This window comes from Lissotriton vulgaris, chromosome 5, assembly GCF_964263255.1.
Source record: "Lissotriton vulgaris chromosome 5, aLisVul1.2, whole genome shotgun sequence".
NCBI lineage: Eukaryota > Metazoa > Chordata > Amphibia > Caudata > Salamandridae > Lissotriton > Lissotriton vulgaris.
Window position 1 is genome coordinate 422,073,699 of NC_141693.1, and position 16,778 is coordinate 422,090,476.

The window sequence follows — 16,778 nt, forward strand, 5'->3', positions numbered from 1 at the left end:
TAATTTGGTTTATGCCTTTTCCACTAATTGAATAAAGAAAAGTAAATAACCCTCTTAATGAACATAAAATCCTTAAACTAATCAAAACTCTCAGTATTGACTGAGCATAGAGATAGTATTGTGATTATTTATTTTTGTTATGTATAGCTCCTGATCTTCTCATATACGCCGGCAAGTTTGATTTGCAGAGATGTGAGAGGACATTTAGAGAGAGAGAGAGAGGCAAAGGGAGTGGGGATTGTAGGGAGCTGGCTCTTTATATAGTGGGCCAAAATAAGGTACATTGTGCAAAGAGTCCAGGCAACCCTTATTGGTTTACAGAGACAACAATTAGAACACTAAATGCTCTCTTTTGTAGTAGTGTGGTAAAGCAGTTAAGGCTTATGTAGGAACCTGGCTCTGTATATGGTATACCACTAGGTGAGTATACCATGCACAGAGTCAAGAGATTCACACAAAAGTGTACAGGGCTCAATGTAAAACCCAAAGTTCTCTATTACTGGTAATGTGAGCGAGCAGTTTTAGACCTAACACAGAGTCATTTATTGCACACACATTGAGCAATAACTGACACATGACTCAAAAAGGAGATCCACAACAACTGTATCAAAATAAGCTTTGTTTGAGTTTTCTTTTAAGACCAAGACCTTGAGTCACCCTGGGGGCATATAGAGGCATTAGAATACTACAGGTCAGAGGGGGGCAGAAGAGCATGCAAGGAACACCCTTGAAGTACCCTGGGGTAATATGGAGCACTAGACTACTACAGGCCAGAGGGAGGCAGAAGTTTCTGCAAGGTACACCCTTGAGGCACCCAAATCAACCTCTATGGGCAAAATACGTCAACCGCTGAAGAAAGCCTTTGCTACGGTTGGATTTAAAACGGAGGTTAGGATGGTCAATGGGTCCTTATTTCAAATGGCTGAGCTTAGTAACTTCTTACACCACTTAGGAATCAAGCACCGGATGGCATGCCCCAATGCCCCAAAGCTAACTAGGATATTGAGCACTTTATGCTACTCTTAACAAGGCAATACAAATCACAGTAGACCAATAGAAGAATTAAAAGCAGAGTCTCCATCACTTTCTACGTACGTATTGCAACACACCATATAGTACCACCAGTTGATCTCCAATGGCTATGATGTTTCGGAGGCCATCCCGAGATAGCATCCTGCTGGGGATTGAATGTTGCCCAACGATTCTAGATTTAACCGTAACCCAACAATGGTGTTGACAAACAAATGAGCAGGTGAGTCGCAACTGGAAGGGCAGGGAACCCCTATAAGATCCAGAGACCAAGTGCTAATTCAACACCTGAATCCTTAAAAAAATAAGTGAGCCACAATCTACCATGGTTTGATATCCCTAGATGAGAATATAGAGGATCCCGGGGAAGAGGCAATGGACGATGCGGACAACTCCTACTACTGAAGCATCATCTGCAAAACCACCTCCCGACAGGGGACATTCAGAGATGAATGAGGCTGCCTATTACTGAGAATATCAAAAAGCCCAAGCAGAGGAGAGATCAGCAGCTGAAGACCCCCAGGTTAGCTCTCGAAGCCAAAGGTACAATCTGAGGTCCATTCCTGCTCCAAGTCAAATGTTGCGGTACTGTGTATATGGTACTTTCTGAGAGCAATGTACGCAATTTCTCGAGTTGAGGAACTTCCCTTCATCAATTTCTGAGTTTTGTGATCCTCCTTTTCACAATTAAAGTACATTTTACATGTAAATGGCACATATTAAGTGAATGCTGGTTAATCTGGAGTGAAAACACAGTTCACATGCCCATTGTACTGGGCTTAACCTCACAGTTTTGGCAGTCATTTAGATTCTGCTGAAATTACCAGGAGCTGTGACAGTAATACCATAAACGGTTCAAAAGTGCTATAAAACTAAAAGTTGACTGAGTGAGGATGTGGAATTACTAGGTAGTCATGAAAACAACTCCAGCTATACGCCAGCATTAAAAGAAAATTTCTACATATGATGGTATTGGGTGCTAGTAATGCAGTTACCGCTGTTGCCCTGATAGTCGTTAAACCAGTGAGTTTATTATCGGGCCCTTCGCATTCATCACTGGAAATGATGCATTATGGGTGCTTGCCATATTACCACACACCTTTTTCACTTTTCCAATTCAATTATCACCAACCTTTTCCTGGTCATAATGCCAAATATTCTGTGAATGGTATTGCAATATTCCTGTCCAATGGATGCAAAAAAAATCCTCCACACGTAGTTGACTTTACCTCAACCCCCAAAAGAAGCCACGAACAGTAACATATGCAACAATCAGATTTGCAGTCATAGTTATCATTTGTTCCCAGGTCTGTATGACTCCATTTTGCCAATTTTACTGTTCTCATATAATATAGTTGCTTGAAAATGAAATATCAGCAATCTAAATATTTGGATAGGGTGACTATAAGGCAATGTATGAAATAATTCAATACAAATGTTTTTTGAGGCAATCATGTTGCATTGTAATTAGTAAGGGCCTCATAATCTAGTACTTATGTGGAGATGGCGAGGTTTAGTCAGTAGCTATTACAGTGGTGCCACATGAGCATATACCAAAACCTTTACCTTTAGTATGTAAGCTTCTGATTTAAAATGTCATAAAATGGTTTAGAGAAGCATAAGAGGATATGATAACTAACTGTACTCTCGTTTTCTCCTAGAAACTGAAGGTCACACTGTAACCGGAGAAAGCACGCATGAAGAAGTCACAGCAAGAGTGAAAACTTTAGGGGGAGGACACATACAACTTGATCTGCTTACACATTAGACTTTCACAGATCTCCTAACCACCTTCCAGGCTCAGTATGCCAAGACGCAAGAAGCACAGTAATAACTTGGGTGACTCGTCGAGCAGTGGTTCAATCATGGATGATACAGACCGTGAGGTCAGCTGCCTGACAGACCGAGCCTTCAGGAGCCTATGTGTGGCTGAAGAGGAAGCCCTGAATGGATTGCATCCTATAGGATCACCAGACAAGGCCCAGCAGTTGACAAAGCTCAACCAGCTGAACCATGCCACCAGTAGAAGCAACTTCCTTAACAGATTGTCTATGAGAGCCAATGAGCATAGCAAATGGGCTTCCACGTTCCAGCAGACGCCAAAATGTCTTAAGGAGGAACCAAAGGGCCTGAAAAATAAATTGAATAAACCAAGCATCATAGAATTCTCTGTGCCTGACTTGAGGAAACACAACCAGAAGTCTAAAGTATCCTCCTTAATTAGGACATTTGACAACATTGAAAATGAGTGTCCTGCACCGGAAACTCAACTGTCCCATAGAAAAGGTTCCCAAAAAAGTAAAGGGCATTTTATGGGTGACACAGGGCACTCTGCAGTTTTGAATACCCAGAAGGACCTGCCTGAGTTATCTCATACATGTCAAGAAAATTATTGGCTCAATGAAAAATACAATGCTCAAAAAATGAGAATTACCAACAACTGGATTCACTCTGCCCATGATAGCTTCAGCCCTACCGAGATATCAACTTCACAGGCCCCAGGGTCACTCCAAGAGAGCACCCATAGAAAGCCATTGAAACATCAGACTGAGGAAGGGATGGAATCAACAAATAAATTCACATTTTTGCATAGTGAGAACAGTGCTTTTAAGACATGGACTGATCACCACAAAGAAAGGGTTGAGAAACTGGGCTGTGCAGAATGGATAACTGAACAAGTTGTCATCGAAGGTTATAAAAATTTGCAACCCTTTGAACGCACCCACACATCCATTTATGAAGAATCATACAGCAAAGAGCAGAGTAAGTACCTAATAAAGGCTAATCCAATATCACATTTTTCATCGTCTTCCCACCAGCCGAGGACATTGGACATGCTCCAAGATAAGGAGGTGTGTTTGGAAGCAGTATCACCATCATCTTCCTCACCTTCATCATTAATATTAAGTCACGGTACCTTAGTTAGAAAACAGATAAGAAACCTTCCTATAGAGACCCCATCCGCTTTATCATTGGAATCAACATCAAATGATCAGACCATGTTCAAGAATACAAAGAAGGAGCTCTTTGAAGAGGCGCTTCCATCCTTCTCAGCATCAACTTTGTCAAGCCAGAGAACCATGGCTAAAACCAAAGAAAAAAAGGTCCCATTGGTAGCTCCTCCAACCTTAACACCAGCATCCACAGGATTTAACAGACCCATAACCAATAACCAGGGGGAAATCCTTCTTACTGATTCTTCCACTTCTGTAACAGTGTCATCCACATCAAGTCACAGGACTGTTGCCAAGACCTCAGAGAAGGGTATTTTGGTGGAGTCTCAACCAGCCTTATCATCAAGTAACAGTGAGGTTGTTAGGGGTCAGAAGCAAGAGGCCATTGTAGAGATTCCATCATTACCAGTACTGTGCACACTAAGTCAAAGACACACAGCTAGGAACCAGGAGAATGGACTTCCCTTGGAGACGTCTTCACCTTCACAGTCATTCTTAACCAGCAGTATAATAACCCAACAAGGAGTGTTACCAGTCGAAACAGTTTCAGATCCAGCAGGTAAAATGGATGTTGTTTATAACAATGAAAATTGGGTCTGTATGAAGGATGAGTCCTCATCATCTGGTGGGAGGTCCCCATCCACTTGTGCAAAGACAGCTAAGAACTGGGAGCGAGAATATGCATCACCATCTTCTTTATTGGACCCGGTAAGACACCATGCTTTGTCTGCAAGCCAGGAGGAAGTCTTATCTGAGGCACCTTTCTCAGTGTCGCCAAAGGACAAAAGAGCATTTACCACAAAGCAGGAGAGGGCTCTTACAGAAAGGCTGGGGGGTTTGTCATCTGCATCAAAAAACAACCAGAACAACATGCTAAATAGAGACGTTGGGGTCCCCACAGATGAGCGTTTGAAGTCAACAACACATTTCAAAAGGACAATGCTTGACAATCAGAATGAGGACTGCTTGGTGGAAACAAATGCACCACTATCGACGTCAAGCAGCATTAATAGCATGGATTCACACCAAGTAAAAGATTCCCTCAGAAATGTAGTATCCCCATCATCTTTGTTACCATCCTCAAGCAAAATCAAAACAGACTTTCCATGGGACGCTGCAATCCCAACGGAACATGTGTCATCACCTTCTTTTAGAGATAGGACCAGGGTACATAAACAAGACCATATTGTTGCAAATAATTCAAGTGCATCAACCTCTACTTCCCACGAAGTTCCATCTATGGGCAATTCTTTAAGGCCAGAACAAACATATGAACATGGAAACAAACATCCACCATGGAGGCAAGGAAAAGTAAAACAGAGAGTACAGCAAGAAAATTTAAATGAGAATGCTAAGGCCAAAGAGAATGTGTGGGTGTCTCGAAGACCAGCAACCGCTACCGCTCCTTTTGCAGAAACCGTACAAGTGACAAAACAAGAATGTCAAACCCGAATGATTAGCCCCTCATTTAATATCACAAAATTGTTGACACCGATTATACAACGGAGACATATCATTGAAGCGCTAGAAGATGACCTAGAGCTTATAACTCCCCCTCCTGGAGATATTTCAGCAATGAGAGAACATGAGACAAGAACTTCTGTTGATATATCAAGGGAGAATTATAGGTCCAAAGCTTCAAGTTTGCTGTTTAATATTAAGGATGTTCGAAAACGTGTAAAAAGCACTTACAGTACCTCTCCTCTCTTAAAAATCCCAGATGAACAAAGCAGCAATAGGGAAAATGGAAGGTTGGAAAATGATAGGGTAGAAAATGGAAAGACAGACAATAGAAAGGTGGACAAGAAAAAGAAGGGGATCGAAAATGTGCCCAAGAAAATAGAAAGGGTGATGCTGGATAGTGGCAAACTGGAAAGGGAGGCACAGAAAAGAGAGAAGCAAGAGCAAACAAAATTGGAGATGGAGAAGGTAGAGACTGAGAAACGAGAGAGTGAGAAGCTAGAAAAGGAGAAACTAGAGAAAGAGAAGCTGGAGAAAGAAAAACTTGAGAGGGAGAGGCTAGAGAGGGAGAACTTGGAGAAAGAAAAACTGGAGAGGGAGAAGAAACAGAAGGAGAAGCAGGAAAATGAAAAACTGGAAAGGGAGAAGACAGAGAAGAGGAGGTTGGAATGGGAAAAGATTGAGAGGGAGAAGAGGGAGAAAAAGAAGTTGGAGAGGCAGGAGAGGGAAAAACTAATAAGGGAAAAAATTGAAAGGGAGCAAAATGAAAAGCAGGAAAGGGAGAAAATTCTGAGGGAGAAAATTAGAAAGGAGAAGATTGAGAAGGAAAAAGTTGAGAAGGAGAAACTGGAAAGGGAGAAGATGGAGATGATTGCAAAGGAGAAGATGCAGAGGGAAAAACGACAAAGGATGAACTTAGAGAGGGAGAAAATAGAGAAAATTGCAAAAGAAAAACTTGAGCAGGAGAGAAAAGAGAAGGAGAAGCTGGAAAAGGAGAGACTGGAGAGAGAAAAAATGGAGGAGATAGAGAGGGAGAAGGCTGAGTGGGAGAAGCTACAGAGAGAGTATTTAGAGAAGGAGAAGATAGAAGAACTTGCAAAGGAGAAGCTGGAGTGGGAAAAGCTTGAGTTCCAAAAGCTAGAGAGAGAGAAACTGGAGAGAGAAAAATATGAACTGGAGATGTTGGAGATTAAGAGGCTGGAGAAGGAGAAGCTGGAAAGGGAGAAGCTGGAGGGGGAACTTGAACAGAATGAAAAAGGGAAGCAGGAAGAGCAAGAGATGAGGAAGCTGGAAAGAGAAAATATGGAGAAGGAGAAACTGCTGAAAGAGAAACTGGAGAGGGAACAGATAAAAAAGATGGAGCAGGATTCACTAGAGAAAGAATCTATGGAGAGGGAGAGGCTTGAGAATGAGAAACAGAAGATGGTGAACTTTGAGAAAGAGAAGCTGGAAAGGGAGATACTTGAAAGGAAGAAGCTGGAAATGGAGAAATTGGAAAAGGACAATCTAGAAACGGAGATAGATAAGCTGGAAAGAGAAATGATAGAACAAATTGAAAAAGAGAAGGTAGAAAGAGTGGCACTGGAGAAGGACAGACTTGAGATAGAGACGCAGAAGAGGGAGAAGATTGATAGCCAGACTCATGAGCTGAATAAGGAGAAACTTCAGAGAGAGAGGCTAAACATAGAAAAAGTGGAGAGACAGAATGTGGAGAAAGAGAAGATGAAGAGGACTGAGAAAGAAAAGCTGGAGTTGAAGAAGCTAGAAATGGAAAAGCTGGAGAGGGAAATGATTGATAAGATTGTAGAGACGCAGAAGCTGGAGGGGGAGAAACTGGAGAAGGAGAAGCTAAAGAGGGAAATGATGGACATAGGTGAAGAGAAGAAAAATCTAGAGAAAGAAAATCTTGAATGGGATAGGCTTGAGAGGGATAAACTGAACAATGAAAAAATTAAGAATGAGAAGCTGGTGAAGGGAGAGATAGAGAATAACCAGCTGGAGGATGAGATACTGGAGAAAAAGAAGATGGAAATAGAAAGGAAGGATATGGTTGAGAAAGAGAAGCTACAGAGGGAGAAGCTGGAGAGGGAAGCGCTGGATATGGAAAAGCAAGAGAGGGAGATGATGGAGAAGATTCAGAAGAAGAAGCTGGAGACGGATAAGCTAGAATGGGAGAAGCTAGAGTGGGAAAAGCTGGAGAAAATGGAGAGGGACAAGCTGGAGAGGGAGAGAATAGAGAAATCTGAGAAGCAGAAACAAGAGCCAGAGAACCAGGTTGGAGAAATGAGGGAGAAGCTTGAGAGGGATAAGGCAACAAGAGAGAGGATACAGGAGAAAGAGTTGCAAAAACCCGAGAAGGAAAATATTGAAAATGTGAAAATGGAGAAGCAGAAGCTGAAAAATAAGTCAACTGAGAGGAAGAAGGCTGAGACTGAGAAGTTTGAAGAGGAGAAAGTTGAGAACAAGATCACAATGGAAAATCTTGAGAGGATTGAGAAGAATAAAACTATAATAAACAAACACAACACTGAAAAAGAGGGAGAATGGGAAGGAATTAATATTCCTAATTTAGAGGAAGAAATGATCCTGAGGGAGAATCTAGAAAAAGAAACAGAAGAGAAGGAACAAAAGTTGGAGAAAGGTCAATCAGAAAATGAAATGGATAATGGAAAATCAGAAGGCAAAAAGATGGAAATTGATAGTTTAATAAGCCTCAAGCGTGATTACCAGGAATCGAGTCTTACGGTACCCATAAGGAAGAAAAAACTCTCCTATCTATTTGTTGAACAAAATTCAAGAAACATTGAAAAAGACAATGAAGTTGAATTCAGTGGACATTTAGCAGATAATTACCTCACTTTAAGCTCCCCACAAACTGTTCAAGACAGTGAAAGGTCTCAAACTTTTGAACAGTCAATAGCTGATATTACACTAATTGACGAAGGACTCTCTAAGCAAACAACAAGAAATGAAAAACAAAACACTGTTAGCGAACACCAACAAGAAAGATCTCAATCTCTTCATCTTTATCATGAAGAGAATGTTTTTACACACAAAGACAAGGAAAGCCAGAACACAGATGAGCATCTGTTACCCCAGTGCAAGGTACAGAATTATGTACCTCAAAGAAGTGTTGAGAAGGAAATGATCTGTCTCCCCCAATATTTAGCATCTGATCCCCTTTCCCCCAACGGAATGTCATCTTACAGTGAAGAAAAGACACCTTCAATGCAGAGTAATGATGAGAAAGACAGCAAAAGGGCAATAACTTCAAAATCACCTTATTTATGCTTTGAAGAACACCCACCAGAGGAACAGAGTCCCAGAGTCATGGAAAAGGAGGATGCTAGTGAGAAGTATGCTAAGGATATACTTGAAAGTGCTGCAACAAATAAAGAGATGTGTAAAGATGAACTGCAGTACTATGCTTTGAGTACTTGTAATCCTAAATCAGAGGAAAGGAGTACAGGACCAAAAAGAGAAAGCCAGATGGAAATAAACGACAGCCTTCTGAATCAACCTGAAGAAAGCAATATGATAAGAGAGCATTTGCCTGAAAGGTGTAGGGCTAACTCTGCAAACTTAGGAGAGAGCCAAAGATCACCTTCCATATGGTTTAAGCCCAATCTCTTCAAAATTAAAGATAACCGGGGCAAGTCCTCATCAGTCACAAAAGCAGTGAAGCTTCCACTGCCCAGAAGTTTTTCTGAAGAGTGCTTGCTCAGCTGCAAGTGGGAGGGAGGATTGCAATCTTCTAAGGAAAGGCTGGCACTTGGAGAGCTCAAAGCCACCAAGAACGTTAAAGAGAAACAACTAGAACTAAACACAAAACAAAAGTTACAAAAATCAGCTCCTAATAAAATGAACAGCTGTGGTCTGGGGTCGGCCTTTAGAAGGATCATGAAGCAACTTTCTCAGCCAGAATCAGAAACCATCTGCCCTCTAACACAGGACAGCCGATGTTATTCACTACCCAGATTGCTAGATGATGATCTTGATATTGGCCATTTATTTAGCAGGACTGGCAAAAACAAGGAATCTGAAGGCAGGCCTATAATTAGGGAAGCACCTACAATCATACATGCCAGGAGCACTTCTTTGGAGTCCTCAACAAGCCTAGATGATGGGCTGTTTTATTCTGCAGCAAGTTCTGAGTCAGAGTACAGGATAGAATCCTTAGCAGAGAATGCAGCGTCAAACAGGCATGGGTCCAACTTGAAGACTGCAATGAACACTGAAGTCATGGCATCCCCTGTAACCAGCCCATATTTTGAGGACTGCCTTCATTCTCCTGCAAGCGCAACTTCAGAGGATTTACCACATTTTGTTGATTCAACTGAATATCCAGAAGATGTTGCATACTCTACTGTAACAACCCCAATGTCTGAAACAATCATGTACTCTTTACAAACAAGCAATGAATTAGAGAATGCATCAAGCTTAGGGTGTAATAAAGCAAATTCTGCTACTGGGTGCTTTTCAAGCCCTGCTGGTAAAGAAGAGTCCTTGAAAGGTGATTCAGAACCAGCCCTGGTGAAAGAACCTTTAGAAGAATTAGCCAAAGCAGATTGCAAAACCATGATATTGAACCATGATGAAGGCACTATAGAGGGAAAGGAACGACCTCATATTTTGCAAAGCAGTGAAAATATGACAGCAAAGCCACCAACAGTCCCACCTAAAACAGAGAAAGCACTGAGACGTGCCAAGCGGCTTGCAAGTAAGAGGCGAAAGAGTGATGCACAGCAGAAGAAGGCATACATTGATGGCACTGAGCCGGTCCTGACAGTGCCCTCTCCAATGGCTCCATCTCACTCAGGTTTGACTAGTTCTGTGCCAGCACTGGTCCATTACAAATCAGAGTCCCTAGACAAAGACCCAACTATTCTGAGAGATGAGGGGGAACACTCACTAACTCCTGCATCCCAGTTCCCTTTGACTCAACGGAAGCTTCTTCAAGATCCAGATTCGGGTCAATACTTTGTAGTGGATGTACCAGTTCAGGTCCAACTAAAGACATTTTTTGACCCTGAAACTGGCAAGTACATTCAAGTGTCTGTTCCTACGTCTGATGGCAATTTCACTCAAGCTTCGTCCATGGAAGTCCTGAACAGCCCTTATGTACTGTGTCCCAGCTTCATTCCAATGTCAGTCACCACCCTGCCACCTGCAAGGTCCTCGTCTCAGCTATCAGCACCTGCTGTACTAATGCAGGAGCAGTTGAAGACAGAAAAGAGAGACACTTGGGGTCAAGATCTTGAAACGAGGGACTTTCTAGAGAAGCATCCCTATATCGAGCCAGTCTGTAACTCTTACAGTTCCAGCCCTTACAGCATTGATACAGATTCATATGATTCCCGGAGACATGACATTATTTCCATGAGTGATCTAGATGACTTTGCTGTTGAAGGAATTTCCTGATCATTTGAATAACAGAGAAAACCCTATTTTAAAAGGATTTAAATTGGATCTAAACTCTACAAAATATATGAAAATGTATATTCTCAGACATAGGTATGATATTTGCACAAGGACAAGTGTGACTAGCAGGCTCTTGCACTACAGGCCAATCCCAGGACGGTGTCTTTTCCAAATGGTGAGGAAGGAAGAAGAAATCAGTGATCTCCTTGGCTCACACATGAGGTGTGAGGACTGCGGCAGGGTCGTCTCCGAGCGATCACTGTGGAAAGCAGATGGGGTGGTGGCCTGCCGACCACAGACCACTGAGTGTTTTCAGGTACCCTAGAGGAAGTGGAGCAAACATTATCAACTTGAGTATCATGAAGTCTAGCTTGGATAAAAAATATGTTTTCAAAACTGCAACTTTTAACTCTGGCTTAGGGGGTTCCCATGTCTGCAACTTGAAATCTTGCTTTTTTTCACCATATTGTCCAGGCCACTGTTCAACTAAGGGAGACTTGATTTACATCATTGGTTAGGTTTAGGGCACCCCCAAACCAATGACGTAACATTAGCCCCTGCGGTGCGGGGTGGGGTGAGGTCCAGGGGACCTCCTCTGGCAATGTGCACAGGCGGCGGGGCCCTGGCCTGAGATCTCCTGATTGGGTCCAGAGAGTGTGGGCGGGCCTCCTACATGTACTTTGAGGGAGGGTCTAAAGTTTTGTTACACCAGTGCCCAAAACAAAACAAAAAACTCTACTAATACAGGAGCAACAGCATAATACAATAAGAGAGTGGTGTGCTATTACAGCAGCACCAGCTTACTATAACAAGGGAGTGGTCTGCTATTACAGCAACCACATCATCACATAACAAGGGGGTGCGCTGCTGTAACAGCAACAGGAACATGATATAACGGGGTTCTCTGCCACTTGCACTGGACATTGCTTCTAAGGGATAAGTATATGCCTGTATTTACTTGCATTGCTACCTATACATGTAATAATGAATAATGTTTTAAAATGAGTCTATATTTATTGCCAACAGTTCAAAGTAGGCATTAAAGTACTTATTTCAAAATCAAACCCATAGTAAGAAGCTGCGTTGATGGTTTTAGCGCTTACAGCATGCAAACAGCATTAATTTAACCTAGATGCGGGGCACTGAGAAAATGCATCTAGGTAGATACCAAGTGGAAGACCCTTATACACAAGATGCCCAATCTGATACCAGTTCATGGAACTAAAGTGGGGGTAAGAATTTAAAGAGATAACTACCCCGGTGAACAAGGCACCCTGTGAGGGAATATGTAACACTGCCCACTCCCGCCGGTTCTGCAGCTTGTGCTATTCTGTGCCCCATTGCTGAAGTGGACTTGTGCTCTGAGAAAGAAATCACTTACCAGTCAGTGCGCAAGCGCAGAAGGAGAAGCTGATAGGCATAGACAAACCTTTCCCCACATGATTTATGCATTGTTGTCTGTATTCATGTTTGCCTGGTCCTGGTTTAATGTGCACCCACCTAAAACAAAGCACCGGCCCACAACCCCTCCCGCTGCCCAAAGTTCCATGCCTAGTGGTGGACACGTTTCTTCAAGTTGTAAATGGAGTCACAGTGCTACTAAAAAGATGAAACAATTAACTTAGAATTCATAAAAGGAATTTATGAAAAACAAATACATTTTTGCTAAAGTATGTTTGACTGGAAAAATAAATGACGTTTCATACAAAATATTTTGTCAGTTTTTTGTTCAATAATTTCGAGTGGAAACAAAAATGGCTGGCACGTTAATACAAGATGTGTTACATTATTTAACTTGCTGCTCGCATTCCTTTACTATGTACAAATAATGTTGCACTCTAGCCTTCAAATGTGTGTGGATTCTCAGTGTAGCAGAACTTTCCTGAGGAAGATTGTAACATTACTTTATTGTTAAGTCTAAAAGCACTGCCTCCTCACAGTTGATCACAGCTCGTTACATAATTCCTGACCACTGCTCAGTAAGTCTTGAGTAACTTTTTCATGTGTCGAGATTTGAGTACCACTGTATACTTATGCTATCACATTCTTTCTGCTTTCTGACGCCTGTGTTGCTGCTCAGCTGTGAGACTCATATATGTTGTAGAGGAGGTAGCGTACCCCCCCCCCCCAGCTACTGTTGTTTAGGGCAGGTTTGTGCTGGCCCCTGGGGTCCTTGCCCTAAGTGAGAGGTCAAGACACTTCACTCTGCTATCCCGAACGTGGGAACTTTGCCCTGCCATCATGGTAAAACAGCACTGTATGAAGGGGGGCTCAGAACCTGTGGGAGGAACAGCCCATCCTATGCCTGTAGTTGTAATGCAGGGGACAGAGGGGCCCCACAAGGGGCTCGATAGACTGCTGGGGTACATCAGGGACGTGAAGGCCACGTTGGACCCCAAACTGGATGCATTAACAGTGGAGATCCTACTTAGGACAGACCAGGCCAAACTGAGGGACAGGGTGAAGTCCAACGATTCTTCTATTTCCAGATTGTGCCCCTCCATGGTGGGTGTGCAATCTCAGCAGAAGGCTATTCGGGAGGAGGTGACCCTGTAACAAAACTGAGCAAATGATGCTGAGGGCCTTTCCCAGTGTAACAGCATTCAAGTAGTGGGGCTCCCTGAATGGGCAGAGGGCCTCAATATGGACCCCTTTTTTCAAGACTTGCTACTCAATGCGGTGCTTGAGGGGGGAGGTCTTCATTCTTCTCAGTGGAGTGCTCACATAGTGGGGCCCCGCCTTGACTGGTGGTGGCACGGGTCTTCAAATATCGGGACTGTGATCATATATTACAAGTAGCCCACACCAAGGGCCCCTGACAAGTAGAGAACACTACCTGTAAACATGTATCTAGACTGAACAGCAGAGGTGCAGTCTCAGCATAGCTCATTTATACAGATCAAGCGTCAGCTTCTCCAAATGGGCCTGCAGTACTCCTTGATGGTCCCTGCTAAACTACGGGTCCTCGGCTCTGGTACCACTGGGATGGGTTGGAGTCCAAGGGGGGTCTTGCCTTCTGCATGTGAGGCCACGAATGCTGGAGAATGGTGACACAGGCCTCCTGCTTGCCGGTGGCGACGCCAAGATACTCCCAGGGTAGAGCCAATAGAGGAGCAGACCACGAGGTAGCAGCTCCTGGTGGTGGCTGAACTGGAACCCTGCCATATGCACACCACGGACTCACCTGCACAGTCCATGTCCTCCTTGGATGAAGACCAGTTACGAGCAGTGTCTGACATTCTGCCTGAGTTGTGAGCTGGCCCAGCTCTTACCCCGATTTCGGCAGACCAAGTGAACTGAGTGGTGTCATTATATCCTATTCAATTGTCCCCGGGGGTTACGGTGGATCATGCCTTGTGGGGAATGGGGGTCTTGTTTGCCTTTGACAGGTGCAGGCAGTCCTGGCTCCCTATGTTTCTTCCCTATTGCTGGATTCCCCCACAACCTTGGTAGACTTCATTAGACGGGTTTTGTTTAATGGCTGTTTTTTTGTCTTGTGCTTGTTCTTGCTTTAACCTGGGGAAGGGAGTAGGGATGGATGATGAAGTTTTTGTTTCTGATCTATTCTGCCTTTTTGTCTTTGAGCAAATGTGGGCGCATTGTTGGAGGGAGGTGGATTGGTGGGACAAGAGTGGCACATGGGGAGGGGAAGCTATGGTATTCTGTAAAGGCATTCAGAGATGCTGGTTCTCCCCCTATAAATCCGTTCCTATCGTGGAATGTGCATGGGATCGACATATCTAGATAGTTTGCCAATCCTTTGCTTGGACCCTGTCCATCGCCGGGCTATCTAAGCTCTGTTGACACTTGCAGAGATCCGTCTGGCACTGGACTATATGGCGCCTAATAAAACTCTGGGTACAGATGGACTCCCGTGGAGTTTTATTCAACATATTGTGCAACACTTGCACCAAAGCTCATACAGGTCAGCGAAGTCTGCTGGCGTACTTCCTCCATCTATATGAGAGGCATTGATCGTGGTGCTACCAAAGCCAGATTATGACTTGTTGGAGCTGCAGTCGTACAGTCGCTTTCTTTGCTTAATATGGACTATAAGGTACCAGGGAAGCTCATCGCGAATCGTCTTACCATACATCACCAGTCTGGTCCACTTGGACTAGAGTGTCTTTACTTTTTTCCCGGAGTTTTATATAGCGCAAACTTGACCTGAAGGTTACAGGCATGTTCATTTTTGTTAGGCACGGGAGAATATGGGCCCCATTAGGATGGTTGGCGGATTCCCCCCACCGGGCCCGGTGATCCGCCCGCCATTCATGCAGAAATGACCCCCGCCATATTATAATGGCTGGGGGGTCTGCGGCGGACAGAAAGACCGTCCGCCGCTTCTCCGCCCGGTCGGCATGTCGACCGGGTGGAAAAGGGTTCTATATGGTGGCCAGCCATATTAGTATGTGGGTTTACAGATGCCTTTCGGTGGCGGCAAAGGCATGCAAAGTCTGCTTGGGGGGAACCGTTGCGGGCCTCCAGGGACTATGTTGGGGGGGGTGGGGAGTGCACATGGGGAGTGCACTGCAGTTCCATGCACAATATGGCAGGCAACGCGCGGTGCCTCCCATGTTGTGCATGGAAGTGCACAACATGCCTCCCTGGCATTGTGGCAGGTGGTGCTGAGTGCACAGCCTGCCACAATGTTAGGGATGCAGGATGCGCCCGCCACTGTGGCTGGCACATCCTAATGGCACACACGGGACCCCCGCCCTTATGGCAGGGGGTCCCTTATTACGACGGGTCCGCCCGCCATCCTAATGTGCCCCTAAGTGAATTGCCCAATAACACAGAATGTTGTGCGCCCTTGCCGAGATTTGAACCCAGTTCCTCAGATTTGAGGTCGACCGCCCTAGCCATTAGGCCACATTCTCTCCCCATTTGGCTGAAAGACCTTCTTAAATGTGCAACCACCGAGACGGTGATGCAGAGAACCCTGCCAAACAGATGAGAGTGGCACACCTTCTGGAAGCCTGGGACGCCTACATTGAAAAATTGACTGCCTAGACAGACGAGAAAACCCCCTCAAGTTTGAGACGGTGTTTACGAGCACTAGCTGACCTTGTGGGATAGGTTGGTCTCAGTACAATCAAGTTTCCAACAGCGCCTTCCTTGCGACTCCGGAAGTGGGCCCCCAACCTGCACTCTTACCTCAGTTGCACTTCAACCAACAGTGAGGCGGAGAGAATAAGTGAGCCTGAGTGACTGAGTGAAAAGTTTTGTACTGTTTCCACGATCCCTGAGGGGTCAGGGTTGTCATTTTCAGTGGTTGCCTGGAACCATTCGCTCCCTGACAGGTTTGGGGGGTTTACGGTGGCCAGTGGCGGCTGGTGACATTTTAAAGTGGTGGGGCGGAAACTGATATTCATACTGCACTGTAGCGAGCGAGCGTAGCGAGCGAGCCCGGAACCCCTAAGGAGGGTTCGGGGCGAATTCCCCCCGAGAAAATTTTGAAAACATAGTGGAAAAATGGTGCATTTCCAAGCAAATCTGAGAAAGCAAGAAGGTTAATAAAGCAATTGTGAAAGTGCAGGGATTACATTATTAAAGAGCTGTCATATAACATACTAGGTAGCTGCTTATTCAGTATAACAACAGAGCTTCATCACAGACTTCAAGATACAATGCTGAAAACCTCACAGATTGATTTTATTTAAACTGCAAACAACAACAAACAATAAAAAAACTTTTTTGATTTAAACTGCAAACAACAAAAGAACCAACTAAACAGGTCACAAACTATCACCAATATCAAATTTCAGTACAAATACATATATCTTGTGCAGGACAGCAATATAGCTGCAACAGCTCATTTGAATGGCCAGCCAGGGGTGGCACATAATACATGCTGCAGCCCCTGGTAGGCCTTGGGTGCACCTATGCCCTGGGTACCTATGGTACACTATA

At 44.1% G+C, this 16,778-nt stretch overlaps 1 protein-coding gene across 3 annotated transcripts in view; it reads left to right on the plus strand.

The window, feature by feature from the left end:
- Window positions 1-12,566, plus strand: part of C5H10orf71 (chromosome 5 C10orf71 homolog) — a 137,747-nt gene extending 125,181 nt beyond the window's left edge. For 2 of the 3 annotated variants that reach the window (XM_086921799.1, XM_086921800.1), the window contains exon 2: window positions 2,691-12,566. In XM_086921799.1, the coding sequence (XP_086777925.1) occupies window positions 2,835-10,865 (8,031 nt within the window). In that variant the 5' untranslated portion in view covers window positions 2,691-2,834 and the 3' untranslated portion in view covers window positions 10,866-12,566. Of the gene's footprint in view, window positions 1-1,446; window positions 1,553-2,690 lie in introns of those variants that run through there. The other variant, XM_086921801.1, reaches the window with a different exon arrangement.
- The last annotated feature ends 4,212 nt before the right edge of the window (window positions 12,567-16,778 follow it).